We start from the raw sequence: 15,928 nt of genomic DNA on the forward strand, positions 1-15,928 counted from the left end.
CGATGTTCTAACCTTTGGGCTTTATTTTAGTTTCGTTGTGGTTTCCTCTGCCTGACCCATTCACTCTCCGCCGTCAGCATAAACCGTGGACTTCGTCGCCTAACGATGTGTTGTGTCCCCGGTTGGTCCCAGGCCACTGCCTAAGCACGTTCCGATGCTTGGAACCGCAACGGTTCCCCGGGTGGTGAAAGCTCAATTACTTTGCAGCCGCCTGGAGCTGCCAGACTGCCTGGAAAATGATTAATTGAAGCTATTTCGGGGAGAACCATTTTTGGCTTTCCTGGTACGGGCGCGAAATGATCGCCGCGACGAAAAGCAGGACGGTAGGCTCGTCGGCATAGCAACCGTGTGGCGTGTCGGGAAGGAGGTCTGATTGAAAATGGACGTACATTTCCAAACGAAGCATGCTGTGAAGCTGCGTGGTGCACGAACGCTGCAACCATTTTGGTAGAGTTTATTTAAGGAGCCCAAATTTAGCTGCACTAATCATGCGGTGTGCCGATGAAGTAGATTTGCAATTCCTCTGGATTCCGAGGTCTTAAAAATAGCCCCCTCCTTGGAAAGAGAACTGCGATGTTTCTCAACACCCCTTACCGCTATCTGTGCCACGGTACTGCCATTTTTGTTTTCACAACTGTATCACCACCGCCAACCGGAATGGTAAATGTTCTTTTTTGGTAATTGATTCTTTGCCTTTCAATCGCCTATCAGGCGAGGCTAGGCACGAGATACGCGCAACGCTGCGTGGTTACCAAGGGAGCGGCTACGAAGAGGAAATAATTTGTAAAACATTGAACGGGAACACTGCTTTGGCAGATACGACTGAAGCGTATATAGACTTCAGTATAGATTGCGAGCATCGACCCCGACCGAGGGGGGTATCTATCGGAAAGAGTCTATCACCAACATGCACCAAACTATCAGTCGTCTTTCGTTTCATTAATGCGACCAAAAGGAGTTCACAGATTCGGAATAAGAAACGAGTGGCTATCAGCTGCCGAGTGCTAGAGCTCGGTGGACTAATAAATTGCTGCGTACAACGATTTAATCCCATACAATGCCAACATTATCATCCCTCTAATTAACGTGTTCTCCCTTTGCTTTCCATCTCCGTAGACAATCGTCTCAGTGCCCCCCGCCTGCGCTGAACAGAACAAGCGAGAGGATGCCTTTGTCCACGCAGCCACGAAGTGATCCGGCGCTTGACGATCTCCAGATGCCGTCGCCGGCCCGCAGCGAGTCACCCATGTCACCGAGCCCTGCCCAACCAACCGCCGGTGGTGGTGGTGTCGGCGGCATTCCCTCGCTGGCCAACTTCTCCGTGATAAACTACGGTACGTAAAGCGTGCTCGCGACGCTATACGATCGATACGCGGCTGATTTCGAAACCATTGCTTCCCCAAGCACAATCCACCGCTAACACGTGACCGGAACGAACTCTATTGAACTGCTGCTGGAGGTGGGGTTGCGATCCAGGTGGCGATCGTCAGCAGCGGCACCACGCGAGTTGTTCAGAACGCGAGAACGCCCAATGGCCATCAAATCGGTGATGCGTGAAATGATGAGGCGGAAGGATCGATGAAAAAAGGGTCGGTGCGCGTGAGAGAGAACGAAACAGACGCTCAGGGTGATGCCGCTCATGATGGGGCGTAGGGCAGGTCAGTTGAGAAACTCGGAACTGCGTCCAGAAGCGGTCCCCTTGGGCGCAGGTGTGAGAAAGGTGGTTGGGAGCGCGGCGCGAGATAGTCGCGACTTACGGCATCACGGTGTCGTGCACGGCCATGCGAGCGATCCTCGTGCTTTGCCGTGTGTGTCGGACGCAACCGGCGTGTCGAGCCGTGGCTGGCCTCCGCGCGGCAGAACGAAACCGAGAACGGGCTCCATATGTTGTCCGGTCCGGTTGCTGCAGTTCACGTGCGTGTGAGAGAACGAGAGCGCGCAACAGAGCGATAACGAGGAAGAGGCAGTTGGCAATGGGGTTGGCCAGTCAGCCAGCCAGCCCACAACCGTTGATTGCTCACGGTTCCGTTTCATGACGCGCTCATCACGTGTCGCAGCAAGTGTACTGGTCTCGTTGAAGCGGATCATGGCGACCGGGCCGAGGTGCAACGCTAACTTGATCAGATCGACCGGTTAGCAACACACACACGAACACGAAGAATCATGGCCACGACGTCGGCTGCGTTTTCGTGTCCCTCGTCGCGGATCGAGTTTCGTTGGCGAAACCAATTACGACCTTAATGGACTGACCGAGATTCGAGAAGGAAAGAGAGAGGGGCCGAGGGCAAGATAAGACACGCGAAAAGAACGAAAGTAAAAGTTTGTTCTCCTTTTGGCCTGGAAATGGGCAACGACGGCGTCTTGGTCGTCGGCGACTTTTACGATGTTTACACTCGTTGTCGATGGCCGATTTTTGTCCGAAGAACGAGAAACCGAGACGCTACCGTGCTGTGTAAACTAACCTCAACTCCGGTCTGCCAGCGGCCACTTTCGGTTTCAAACTCTAATTGGGACTACCATAGCCTTTCTGCCAAAGGCAAGACACCGAATCACTTGCTACTACACGTGACGACGCTGCGCTGATACGGGCGGGGAGGACGGTTCACGCCCGTCTAAGTACGTTGTGGTTGTCACTTCCGGGGACCCCCTACGCTTGCGGTCCAGAGGTGTTGCTATTTCCACACCGAAACTCGTCTCACATTTCATCTGCTTTTGGCGGCAGAAGATTCAGTTTCAAGCGATGACAAAAAGTTATCAGCCCAAAACCATGGTGTCATCGTCGTGCTAAGCATTAGAACATTCGTTTTTATGTTCTAATGCAAAATCAATGCAAACTGGCGGCCAATTTGCATGTACCCGGCGGATGATTATGCCGACGACGGGCGCGCACCACAGCTGGGTGTACATTTTGTATTCGCCTTTCGACTCCGCACCGCGAAGCCGGCGCGACGGTAAACAACGGCCGGCGGAACACGTGACACGACCGGCTGTCGAGCGGCCGGCCTCGTGAAGAGAAAAAAGAGCGAATAACTAATGCATACAGCCGGTCTGGCCGCGGGTGCCGGAAGAAGGATTTAATGCCCCATGGCGCGGCGACAGCGGGGACGAGCAATCGTTCCGGGCGTGGGCGAATAATCTCCTTCAAGGTTCGGTGCGCGCGATAAGAAATTCACCGTTTCTCGAGCGCGGACTCGACTCTGGTCTGTTTTGGTTCAAGACGCAAAGAGAGGAACCCGCGGTGAGAATGTTATCTGAGGAAGGCTGGAGGAATTTGTTTTTGGCCTCGACGGAGGTGCGAAGCATGGGTCGATGTTTTAGCACCTCGCAGCGGAGACACCAGAGAACCTGGGTTGGAGTGGTGGCGGCACCCGGTGCCGTTTTCCATTTCGAGAGAGCGGACATCGTCGTGCCACACATCAGTATGCGCGATATTAGCGCGCGGTAGACCCAGACAAGCATATCGGCATCGGTCACGTCCACGTGGCCGCGCGTCGGGTTGAAAACAACGTGGCCACAACGCGACTCCCCGAGGATGTGTGGTGGCAGAGCGTGTGCACGTTGCTGGCCGGATGGTGTGGTGTGGCGCACATGGCACGGCGTTGTGGTGCGTTGTGTTGGCACACCGTGGCTGTCTGTTGCGTAGCGGTACCGGAAGCGGTACTGTTTGCGCATGTCCGAGCATGGGATCCCACCAAGGGGTGCGTTACGCCGGGCGGCAAGCGACACCGAGGGTCAGAAGGGGGGTGCGATGCAATTAAGTTTGATGATGATGGTGGGAATTCGAAGGTGCCCCGATGTGTGTATGTTACGGCAGCGTCGGCGGCGCCGTGGCCAGCGGTTTAGCGCGAAAGCAGTTGTTCAGAACGCGAGAACGCCCAATGGCCATCAAATCGGTGATGCGTGAAATGATGAGGCGGAAGGATCGATGAAAAAAGGGTCGGTGCGCGTGAGAGAGAACGAAACAGACGCTCAGGGTGATGCCGCTCATGATGGGGCGTAGGGCAGGTCAGTTGAGAAACTCGGAACTGCGTCCAGAAGCGGTCCCCTTGGGCGCAGGTGTGAGAAAGGTGGTTGGGAGCGCGGCGCGAGATAGTCGCGACTTACGGCATCACGGTGTCGTGCACGGCCATGCGAGCGATCCTCGTGCTTTGCCGTGTGTGTCGGACGCAACCGGCGTGTCGAGCCGTGGCTGGCCTCCGCGCGGCAGAACGAAACCGAGAACGGGCTCCATATGTTGTCCGGTCCGGTTGCTGCAGTTCACGTGCGTGTGAGAGAACGAGAGCGCGCAACAGAGCGATAACGAGGAAGAGGCAGTTGGCAATGGGGTTGGCCAGTCAGCCAGCCAGCCCACAACCGTTGATTGCTCACGGTTCCGTTTCATGACGCGCTCATCACGTGTCGCAGCAAGTGTACTGGTCTCGTTGAAGCGGATCATGGCGACCGGGCCGAGGTGCAACGCTAACTTGATCAGATCGACCGGTTAGCAACACACACACGAACACGAAGAATCATGGCCACGACGTCGGCTGCGTTTTCGTGTCCCTCGTCGCGGATCGAGTTTCGTTGGCGAAACCAATTACGACCTTAATGGACTGACCGAGATTCGAGAAGGAAAGAGAGAGGGGCCGAGGGCAAGATAAGACACGCGAAAAGAACGAAAGTAAAAGTTTGTTCTCCTTTTGGCCTGGAAATGGGCAACGACGGCGTCTTGGTCGTCGGCGACTTTTACGATGTTTACACTCGTTGTCGATGGCCGATTTTTGTCCGAAGAACGAGAAACCGAGACGCTACCGTGCTGTGTAAACTAACCTCAACTCCGGTCTGCCAGCGGCCACTTTCGGTTTCAAACTCTAATTGGGACTACCATAGCCTTTCTGCCAAAGGCAAGACACCGAATCACTTGCTACTACACGTGACGACGCTGCGCTGATACGGGCGGGGAGGACGGTTCACGCCCGTCTAAGTACGTTGTGGTTGTCACTTCCGGGGACCCCCTACGCTTGCGGTCCAGAGGTGTTGCTATTTCCACACCGAAACTCGTCTCACATTTCATCTGCTTTTGGCGGCAGAAGATTCAGTTTCAAGCGATGACAAAAAGTTATCAGCCCAAAACCATGGTGTCATCGTCGTGCTAAGCATTAGAACATTCGTTTTTATGTTCTAATGCAAAATCAATGCAAACTGGCGGCCAATTTGCATGTACCCGGCGGATGATTATGCCGACGACGGGCGCGCACCACAGCTGGGTGTACATTTTGTATTCGCCTTTCGACTCCGCACCGCGAAGCCGGCGCGACGGTAAACAACGGCCGGCGGAACACGTGACACGACCGGCTGTCGAGCGGCCGGCCTCGTGAAGAGAAAAAAGAGCGAATAACTAATGCATACAGCCGGTCTGGCCGCGGGTGCCGGAAGAAGGATTTAATGCCCCATGGCGCGGCGACAGCGGGGACGAGCAATCGTTCCGGGCGTGGGCGAATAATCTCCTTCAAGGTTCGGTGCGCGCGATAAGAAATTCACCGTTTCTCGAGCGCGGACTCGACTCTGGTCTGTTTTGGTTCAAGACGCAAAGAGAGGAACCCGCGGTGAGAATGTTATCTGAGGAAGGCTGGAGGAATTTGTTTTTGGCCTCGACGGAGGTGCGAAGCATGGGTCGATGTTTTAGCACCTCGCAGCGGAGACACCAGAGAACCTGGGTTGGAGTGGTGGCGGCACCCGGTGCCGTTTTCCATTTCGAGAGAGCGGACATCGTCGTGCCACACATCAGTATGCGCGATATTAGCGCGCGGTAGACCCAGACAAGCATATCGGCATCGGTCACGTCCACGTGGCCGCGCGTCGGGTTGAAAACAACGTGGCCACAACGCGACTCCCCGAGGATGTGTGGTGGCAGAGCGTGTGCACGTTGCTGGCCGGATGGTGTGGTGTGGCGCACATGGCACGGCGTTGTGGTGCGTTGTGTTGGCACACCGTGGCTGTCTGTTGCGTAGCGGTACCGGAAGCGGTACTGTTTGCGCATGTCCGAGCATGGGATCCCACCAAGGGGTGCGTTACGCCGGGCGGCAAGCGACACCGAGGGTCAGAAGGGGGGTGCGATGCAATTAAGTTTGATGATGATGGTGGGAATTCGAAGGTGCCCCGATGTGTGTATGTTACGGCAGCGTCGGCGGCGCCGTGGCCAGCGGTTTAGCGCGAAAGCAGGTGAATAAACTCAACCGATGGCGCCCAAGCATTTCGTTTGAACTCCTCCGTGTAATGATGTCAGTGGGGGATGATAATTAAATGGCGGCCGATTCGAATTTTCGGATCATTTTCAGTGTGGGAAGTTTCGGATTTTGCGGGTGAATAAATTGTTGCCCGTGCTAATTGGGAAATTTGAGCGATTGATTGCGATTGGCATAAGATTAATTCACTCCTAAGGAGATTAATTCACTCCGAAAGTATTTGTGTTGAATTTCCCGTTCAACAATTCAGTTCTTGCTTGGTGCGTCATCTGATGAATTCCACTGCGGCTGACGACGATTTTTGTTCAATATTCGCTAAATACAACTTGATCGATGAGCGACTGTGACGCATATCGACTTTTAAACGAACTTTTTTCTCGTGCATCATGTTGAAAATTTATGTTTTAATCTGCATTGTAAGTTTTAAACATTGTTTAAAATGAACGGATGATGAACAGCATTCAAATACGGCCAAAGATTCTAGTAGATTTGTAAAATCGAATGCCAACACCAAAAACACGTCAGAACCCCGAGGAACGGCCCGTGCCGTGTTTCGTAATTGTTGTTTTCACAAACACTACGCTCTCATTAACGAAAACCGTATGGCAACCGTTGGGACGAGCGGCCCACCGCGAGCACCGATCCCCGGGTGGTGGTTGGCGTGGTGGTGTCCGTTCGCAAGTGCTTCGGAACGTGATCTCGCTTACGGTCCGGGTGCGCGGGGCCTTCTCCTGCGGAGCGTCGCTATATTTACTTGGTGCCCGCACGGCGGCCACCGCCTGGATACGCTCCAGGAATGTGCTTCGGGGGCCATTATTTAAATCGCCGTTCGCGGGCAATCGGGTGGGTTTTATGGCTATACAGTCCACCAGTTGTCCATCCAGTAGTCTGTTGGAGGGTTTATGTCTTACGTCTCCGCACCACTCAGTTGGGCCCGGGTTTTTTTAGTTGTTGTGCTTGGCGCTTTGCTCGTCGCTAGTTCGAAATCCTCGTTGCCGAGTGGCCGGCCACTGTCGCTGTCGCCAACGAGAGGCCCCCCACCGCCCATGGTTTTCGTGGCGCTGAGTCGATGTAACGTGACCGAGTTGATAGAATTTATCGCGAGTGCGCGCGATTTCCCGTTGTAAGCGATCACGTAAGTGTGTTATGGCTCGCACCGCCACTTGGAACACAGAGAGACAGCAGCAGCCGTCGCTATCTATCGCCGCACCGGATTCCGATTGTTTCGAGGGGGCCACCGTTCTCGGTTACCGTTAACCACCAGGGGCGCGCCCGGGTTGTGGCACTGTTTTCTAATTGAATAAAACCGTTTATTCATCACATTCAAATCGGGGGTGTCTCTTGGGCTGCTGATCGCATTAATTTCCCCGGGCCCCGGTGTCAAGGGCAATCGATTTAAGATCAGATTCGATTCGATTAGTGTATCATGGATCTCGCGACAATGGCGGGTAATGGTCGTGGAATGCAAGAAGGATTTATTCTTCATTATTTAGACTCTTTTCACCATATTAATCTGCGGTTTTTTTGGTCTTTTGTCGTTTTAGTTGGTAAAATTCAGAAGCAATCATCTTACAAAACATCCGTCCGTAGCCGGACGCCGTACGAGAAGTGTAGCTTACGTTCCGCTGCTGCTGCCGGTCTCGAGCCGCTGGTGGACGACACGACGAGCTCGTCGTCGGAATTCGGGTGCGGTAGCACCGTAAGTAGCGGTAGCGGTGGCCTTCCCTGCGGAATCACCAGCCCCGAACCGAGCGATCCGATGGACAGTATCGATACGACCGAGGATGGCAGTAGTTGTACCACCGCCACCGCCGCCGCCGGACAGAACCGAGTTCGGAGTCGCCGGTCGATAAGCGTCTCGTCGAGCGGGTGCTCAAGCTCGATGGACGATCGGAACTGTGATTTTTCGCCCCTGGGAAGCATCGTCAGCTGCCGGTGCGTTTAACGGCAAACAAGCGATTTCGAATCGCCACGAAAAAGAGCGTTTTAATGACAATTGTTTCCATTTTCGGTCCGCGGTTTTTACAGATGTAACTCGTACAGTATGTCCGACTTCGATGACGATGGTTTTCGCGAGGACAGCAGCGTCTCGACGTACGCAGTATTTTCCGCCTCCCGGTCCTACCACCATCCGTTGCACCATCACCACCAGAACGTACCGCACCATCCGAACAACCACAAGGGACTGTTCGACATCGCGCTGAAGACGGTCCGGCTGATCCGGCGCAATCAGGAACTGCAGCTGCGGCTCTCGGAGCTACAGGACGAAACGAACGCGTTCATCGAGTCGGTGATGGCCAACCCGGAGAACGAGCCGCTGCGTAATCACTTCTACGGGGCGCAGAACCAGCGAATACCCGTGGCGCCACCCGTGGCGGTACAAAAATAGGCTGCTGCTCTCCTCGTGCGGAGCAAACCAACCCCAAAAGTCTGCAGAAATTAAATGGGAAAGGAAGAGAAAGCAACCAAGCGACGACACAAAACGGATGGAAGACACTTGTGAACAAACGCATCAATCGTTGGCCAGCAGCAGCATGTGTTGACCAGAGACGACGCATCGTCAAAATGAAGCGCCACTGCGCCTCTCACCGGGCTACCGATGATGAGGGCCATTTCGTTTTTCTCAGAACCGACCCCTTCAACCGCTCATTTTCGCACGCTAAGTGGAGATTATTTAGCCCGATCGTGGTGCGATCGTTGGGTGGCTGATGATTGTCTCAGTTCCGGCGACTAATTGTTTAAATTAAATTCGACGAGAATTGCGCACCTTTAGCCGCTGGACCCGCTACTGGGTTCGTTTTTAATTTATTGGCCACCACGGCCGCCGGGCGGTATTCGTTAACTGTAGGAGATGCTTTTAGGTTTATCATTCTTTCGGTGTTAGCAAGTAGCAAGACAAATCAGATCAAGGGTCTGTAGAGACAGCGTGGGGCGTTTCAAGAGATTCGTAGACCACCAAAGGACACACAGTCTATACACAATCGCCAACAGTTGCGCCGGCGGGAACACGCACCTGCATCAGATGCTGGTGCGTTTATCGTTGAAACTAAGAAACCACCCTTTCGAGAAGCAATCAATCAGTCTGTTGTGAGACCTACCGAGTACCATAGAACGCTAAGCGATAAACGGGAATGGCGGTGGAATGTTCGTGTATCAGCGCGCAAACAATGGTTAAACGCAGATTTATGTTTCGCTTTTAAATGTCTGCTTTCCGTGTTTGTTTTCTTAATAGATTGATAAAATCGATCCAGAAAGTGATACAGAAAAAGCAAACAGTTAAAAGGATGTGCAACATCCAATTTGGAATGCAACAATCAAACAATATCCTTTTGGCGTGCGTGTGGCCAGAGCAGCAGGTTACTATTAGGTGGTGTGTCGCTTTAGTACATAATCGATCCGATACATTCGCATTTGTGCCGCTTTCGTTAAACGTTTAGGTGGTTTGTTATAAACCACAAATGGTTTATAAGTTTGGTACTCGTACTCTTGCAACAGATGCAAGCCTCACAGACTCGGTTTCTAATATCGGACGTTTGCGCTTTGTGAATGATTTTGGCGAACACACAAAAAAAGATACATTATCACCGAAAGCAAATAATAGGAGTTTTACTAGGGAGCTAGTTGATAAGATATGGACATTTGCGCGCGCAAGCTAATCAAAATCACATTCATTGCTACATCGTAGACGATCATCGTATGGCCCGTAGATCTATAAAAAAGCGAAAAAACGAATGTTGTTTCGTGTATGGCCATTCTTCGCCAAACACAGAAGATGCGATCGTGGAAACATTCAAGTTGTATTTATATTTAACTATCTTTAGCAGGAAGTTAGGAGAGAAATGTGATTCCATGAAGTAAACTGGATGGAACCCTGTTCCATTCAATGCCAAACACAAATGCAGTTTTATCAATCAATTTCAATCGAAGAAAGAAATTTCAAGCATCTTCTTTTGCATGTTTCACAACAGGTAGTGTGAAAAAGAAACGACCATAACGGGGATTCGAACTCATTACCTTCGTGTGCTTCGCATCTCAGACACAAACCTACCGAGGTATGCAACTAAGCTTGGAAAAGAACCATCATCCGTGCGACATTTGTAGGGTTCTACGGCCGATTCCATTCAAGTACAAATTCGTTTTAGTAAACTTCATTATTGCTCTCGTTTTTATTGAACAAATATTAAAACCGTTTCTTTTCGTGTCATGTCGTCTCTTACAGCTACGTTTGAAAGTATCAGGCTGCTGCCTGACGATGAGCCTGACTTTGTCCTGCTACTACTATTACCCGGTTCCGACACCGTTTGACTAGTTTAACTTCCCGTGTGGCTGCCTGCCACTGCTGCCACGACGCGCCACTACTGCACTCGGTTGGCCCAATGCTCCTTCACCATGTCGGCCGCCTTTTCGCCGATCATGATGACCACGCCGTTGGTGTGGGCCGACGGGATGATCGGAAAGATGGACGCATCGACCACGCGCAACCCCGTAACGCCGTGTACCCGCAGCTCCGGATCGACGACGGCATCGGGATCGGTGGCCAGGCCCATCTTGCACGTGCCCGACTGGTGCTGAATACTGGCGCCGACCCGCCGCAAACAGCAGCGCCAATACTCGTCCGACCGGAAGCGATGCTGTTGGCAGCCGAAAAACGGAGTCTCGAGCAGCTTGGCCTCGTACCGGGCGAAGCTTTCTGACTCCCCGATACGCACCGCCAGCTTGATGCCCTCGACCATGGTCGCCATATCGTCCGGATGGTCGAAGAAGTTACCCTCCATGTGCGGCCACCGGAACGGGTTTCGACTCTTGAGCCACACCCGGCCCCGGCTCTTGGGACGCATCAGCACCGGCGCGATACCGAAGGCGTGCTGACCGCGGGCGCCACCGAACGTCCGCTCGTAGAACTCCGGCGTCATGCCGAACGTGTGCCGCAGCGACCCCGACTCGTCGTTGTTGACGGCCCCGGTCCCCAGCACCAGCTCCATGTCCGGGTAGTCGTCCGGCGACCGGGATCCATTGACCTTCACGAAAGCAATACCCTCGGCCCCGCCGGGCAGCGTGAACGGTCCGCTCCGGGTGACGAGGTAATTCAGAACGTTCAGTGGCCTGCGCATGTCCCGTTCCCGGATCGTGACCGGCTTGTTGACGGTGAACACCAGCCCCGAGAGTGTCTGGTGGTCCTGCAGGTTGTAGCCGACCCGAAGGTCCTTCACCACCGGTATGCCCATGTCGTTCAGGTGTTCCCGGGGCCCGACCCCGGACAGCATGAGGAGCTGCGGCGAGGCAATCGCACCCGCCGCCAGAATCACTTCCCGCCGGACGCGCACCGTATGGGTTCGCTTGTTCTTCGTAAACTCCACCCCGAACGCGGTCTTCGTGAGCGGATCGATCAGGATCCGGGTGGCCCAGGAGCGGGTCGAGATGTCCAGGTTGGGCCGACCGGCGACCGGCTTGAGGTACGCGCGGGCCGCACTGCAGCGCTCCCCGTTCACCATCGTGGCCTGCGTTTTGTAGAAGCCCAGCTGAACCGGATCATTCGGAGCGATGTGGCGGTACCCGAGCCGCCGGCCAGCCTCAATGTACCGCCGGAGCATCGGCGTCTCGAAGGAACTCTGCTCGATGTGCAGATAGCCGTCCGGGTTCGGGCGGCCCCCCTTCACCAGCTCCGCTTTCTCGAAGTACTTCCGCACATCCCGGTAGCCCCAGCCGTAATTGCCCGCCTGCTCCCACTCGTCGTAGTCGCGCCGGTGTCCACGGCCGTACAGCAGGAAGTTGAGTAGGCTCGTGCCACCCAGCCCACGTCCTTTGGGCCAGTAGCAGACGCCCTGCTCGAGCCCGGTGCACGCGTTCCGCATCGGATCCGAACGGTAGCCCCAGCTGTAACCTGCAACGATCGTGACACACGCCAGTCAACATGGGACCCCCATGAGAACCCAGGATTGCCAGACGCAACTTACCAGTGATCGTTGTCAAACCCGCCGTCAGGGGAACGTTCGAGACGGCGTTCTCTTCCTTGCCCACCTCGAGCAGCAGCACGTTCCAACCGGCGACCTCACTCAGCCGGTTGGCCATCACGGAGCCACCGGAACCGGCCCCGATCACTACGAAGTCGTACTCTTTGCGGATCCGCTTGGCCTCCGCGATCGGTACCGATGCGTTCGGGCCGCGGCGCATCATCAGGCTCAGCTCGTCGAACAGACTCTCGAGCACGGTCGAAGCCGCTCCTTGGCCGGCCACTTCGGCCGGCAGCGCCAGCATCATTAGGCCAACGAGCCGCGCCATCGCCACGATGGCATTCATCATTCAACGGGGGCCCTCTGCGAAACTCTGCCGACAGAAGGAAACATTTAATTATGGCAATGCCAACGGCCATGGACACATGTGGTATGCATTGGGGTTGGCGGCTTTTTTGGTGGCTCTTCTTCAATTGACTGACGGCCTGACTGACTCCCCGGTCGGGTGGCCGGCCGGCGGGGAGGCACTACACAATCGATTAATTGCACTGAGCTGAGTGGCGATCGACGCAAAAAATACCTTCAACTTTCAAACGGACCGGGTGTTGACCGATCGCGGCGACCGATGGAGATCTTTCGCGAGTGTCGCACCGACTGCGGGCCCAACCAGTTTCGGGCGGGATTGGCCAATATTCGGGCCCCATCGAGGAAGCGCACGGATCGAATTCGATTCAATGTCTGCTACGGCGTGGCGCCGTCTCGCGTCGCGATGTTAATGTCGAGGGTAACACCCGCGGTGTCGTGTAATGGCACGCACTGCACTGCGAAACTGATTTTTATTAGGATGACCAACGAAGCTAAACGAAGAAGACGCCAGAGGGCACGAGCAACGAGCGAAAATGCCAATCACACAGAACCGTTTTTATAGAGACCTCTAGCAGAAGATCTCGTTCGCGCATCCGTTACCTAATTATTCTACCCATTCTACCGGGTCACGCGCGGAACACCAGTAATGGATCGGTCTAAGAACGAGACACAATTTAAACCTGCCGGCTGAACTAAAATGTCAATAACTATTCGGCTAGTCCCACGAGTCAGTGTAACGGCCTCCATTAGCGTTGCCTTGGGCTCACTAAATAGTGGTCATTTCCTTCCGTTGCCCAAACTAACAAGAACGATTTCTTGAAGGTAGTTGATCTTCACACACGATAATGTTACGGAACTAGACGATGGTCACCGTGGGTGTTGGGGTTTCTTCTTCAAATTAAACAGCCTTTGACACTGCATCTGATGTGCTGCGGGTTCTTCTTCTCGGTTTGATGATCTCCAACATAAAGTGTGTTCAGGTATCAACTATTCAATCTAAATTAAAACTCATTTGCAGTTGGGGCCATGGTTCCACACCATGACCCCATGGTTCCACACAAGGTTTCACATTAAGAACTCAAGATGGTTGATCTAAATTAAGGCCAGTAGTTTTGGATTTAGCACACGAATATTTAAAAGTCAAAAGAATTACATCCGACCGACACTCGTTAGGGTTCACTAGTTTAGCATCTCAGATCATACGAACACACGTACCACTTCACTGGAGATTCAATGATGGAATGCAATAACACACACTCATTTCACATTGTTGTAGCTGGACCCTCTTCAGCGAAACACTTCTGAGCCGTCTTCTGCCCCAAACGATACAATGCCGAGGGGCTTCCTTCAAACGGTTCTTCACTGCACTGACCTTGGGAGGCGGCAGCGTTCGGCAACAGCGGCAGGCAGTAGCACTCCAGCAGCCGCAGCACACTCCAGCAGCAACACTTCAGCAGTGGCCGACGGCGGTTCGTTCGCACATCAGTTTTCAATATCGCACCTTGGTGGCCGGATTAGGCACACCTCCGTTCGCCGTGGGGTCCAAAATGCAACTAATGGTGGTGGCGCACCGTTTAGTAGTCACCAGGCTGCCAGAAGCTGGCCTCTCCTTCTACTTCGTTCAAACGTGAAACCTTATCGCACACCTCCGACACCCGGCCGCACCGCTGGCATCGGGTGCGTGACCATCGACTCTAAGCGAAACACGTTCGTCGGTCCTAAACGCACGATCGCGATCGATCGCCTCCTCACGGGCCCTGGCTGTCCGCATTTTGGAAGGTGGCCGAACGTCTTGCGGCGTCTTGTTGGCGATCTTGGCGGCTCGGATGCAGTTTTAGCCATCCGATACCGATCCGGGCCCCGAACGTCTTCGCGATTAGCCCGTGGCCTGTGACGGGCTGACAAGGTTGAACGAAAGCAAAAAAAAGAGCGGTGGTCATAGAAGTCGCGTATCAAGCGCAACCAATTGCATCAAATTGTCGATTATCGTCGTCCGCTCGTTGCAGCAGACCCGCCGAGCACCGTGTGACGCGCGGGGTCGCGGTGGAGACAATTGTCCGGCCCGGCGTTGCGTAGCGGCAATTTTGTGGCACGGTTTCCACCGCTTGCCCGAAGGTGAAGTTCACGACGGCTTTCGTAAATAAAAATACCTCAAAACGCACACCCAACCCAACGCGAGACACCTTCTCGCGTTTGTGGGATTAGCGAGTGTTTGTTCGCGCCGCACTGCGACAATGGCGTGCCGCAGACTTCCGAGAGGGCGAGCAGGTTGATTGAGCGGGACCGGCCAGCCAGTAGTCGAGGACAGTAGCTCGGTCCGCGGCTGTGACCTACATGGGACAAGTTCTCGGTGGCTGCTGGGTACGCGAGCTTCTGCGATGTCCGACATCGATTAGAAGGTTTGCCGTGCCCAGTCGTGCGGCTGCAAGGGACAGGACTTCGGCATGGGCATGACCGAGGATCCGGTTTTTCGACTCTACGCCGGACGACTGGCGCAACCAACTCCGTTTTTAATCGCAGCTTACGCCACACGTGCCATCGAGCGTGTTCTGGCAGCCGCTGCATTCTGGACGGTGTGCGGCGTGCTTCGCGATTCGGTCACCGTCACTTTCAGTATCAGCTTGCCTGCCGAAAGGTTGTTAAACCGACTCGCACCGAAGTCAATAAACCCCGTGGCGGTTCACCGCGGTCTCGTCGGACTAGAATGTTAAAATCTAGCATCGTTATGCGAAAGGAATTTTAATGGGAATCTTCGGCCCATTTGCATAATCGTCGTCTCACGAGTGACAAAAATGGCCGTCGGAGCGTTTGCAGATGAAGTCACTATACTAGGCGTACTAGAAGGGTACCACCCTGCCAAACATTGATTTTCTTCTGTGGGTTTCTCGGGTCGCTCGGGTTGTGGGTGACGAAACGATCGGTCCGGTGCCTAATCGGCGCCCGACGAAGGTTCGCCGTTTTTTGCGTGCGCGCGTGTTCATTCCCGGGTTTTCGGTTTCGTCCTCGGTCGGCTGTGGCGCGCAGAAAAAGCAGGTTTTTTCGGAGCCGATTTTGGGGCGGAATAAATGCCTCACGAGAGTGGGACCGGGGACCAATCGGCGTTGTTGGGTAACGTTTGCCGCGAGATGATACGAGTAGGCCCACTGTTGTTTTCGATGTGTTTGTGTGTTGGTTTGGGTATAAAATTGGGACGCCAAACTGCATTTCAATGTTGCCGCATCTGCAAAGCCGTTATCATCTGGCGCGAAACGCGAAGTGACTCAAATGGGCCATTAGTGAATCACATATTTTTTTTGCGAAGAAGCACAAAAAGGGGTACGACCATTATAGTTGTTTGCAATATAAAATAATCAGAAACAGTCACCAAAAAACATGTAGCTCCAGTCA

The 15,928-nt window shown here is 54.0% G+C and overlaps 2 protein-coding genes across 2 annotated transcripts; one reads left to right on the forward strand and one right to left on the reverse strand.

Annotated features, from left to right (window-relative positions):
* Nucleotides 1-1,165: 1,165 nt before the first annotated feature.
* Nucleotides 1,166-8,613, forward strand: LOC128269959 (uncharacterized). The gene is made up of 3 exons (XM_053007361.1): nt 1,166-1,334; nt 7,769-8,159; nt 8,253-8,613. The coding sequence occupies exons 1-3, from the start codon at nt 1,166-1,168 to the stop codon at nt 8,611-8,613; spliced, it is 921 nt and encodes a 306-aa protein (XP_052863321.1).
* Nucleotides 8,614-10,579: 1,966 nt separating this feature from the next.
* Nucleotides 10,580-12,521, reverse strand: LOC128269960 (glucose dehydrogenase [FAD, quinone]-like). Its single transcript, XM_053007363.1, has 2 exons — nt 12,179-12,521; nt 10,580-12,105 (listed from the first exon to the last, which is right to left on the reverse strand). The coding sequence occupies exons 1-2, from the start codon at nt 12,519-12,521 to the stop codon at nt 10,580-10,582; spliced, it is 1,869 nt and encodes a 622-aa protein (XP_052863323.1).
* Nucleotides 12,522-15,928: the final 3,407 nt, after the last annotated feature.

This window comes from Anopheles cruzii, chromosome 3 (assembly GCF_943734635.1).
Source record: "Anopheles cruzii chromosome 3, idAnoCruzAS_RS32_06, whole genome shotgun sequence".
In the NCBI taxonomy this organism is placed as follows: domain Eukaryota; kingdom Metazoa; phylum Arthropoda; class Insecta; order Diptera; family Culicidae; genus Anopheles; species Anopheles cruzii.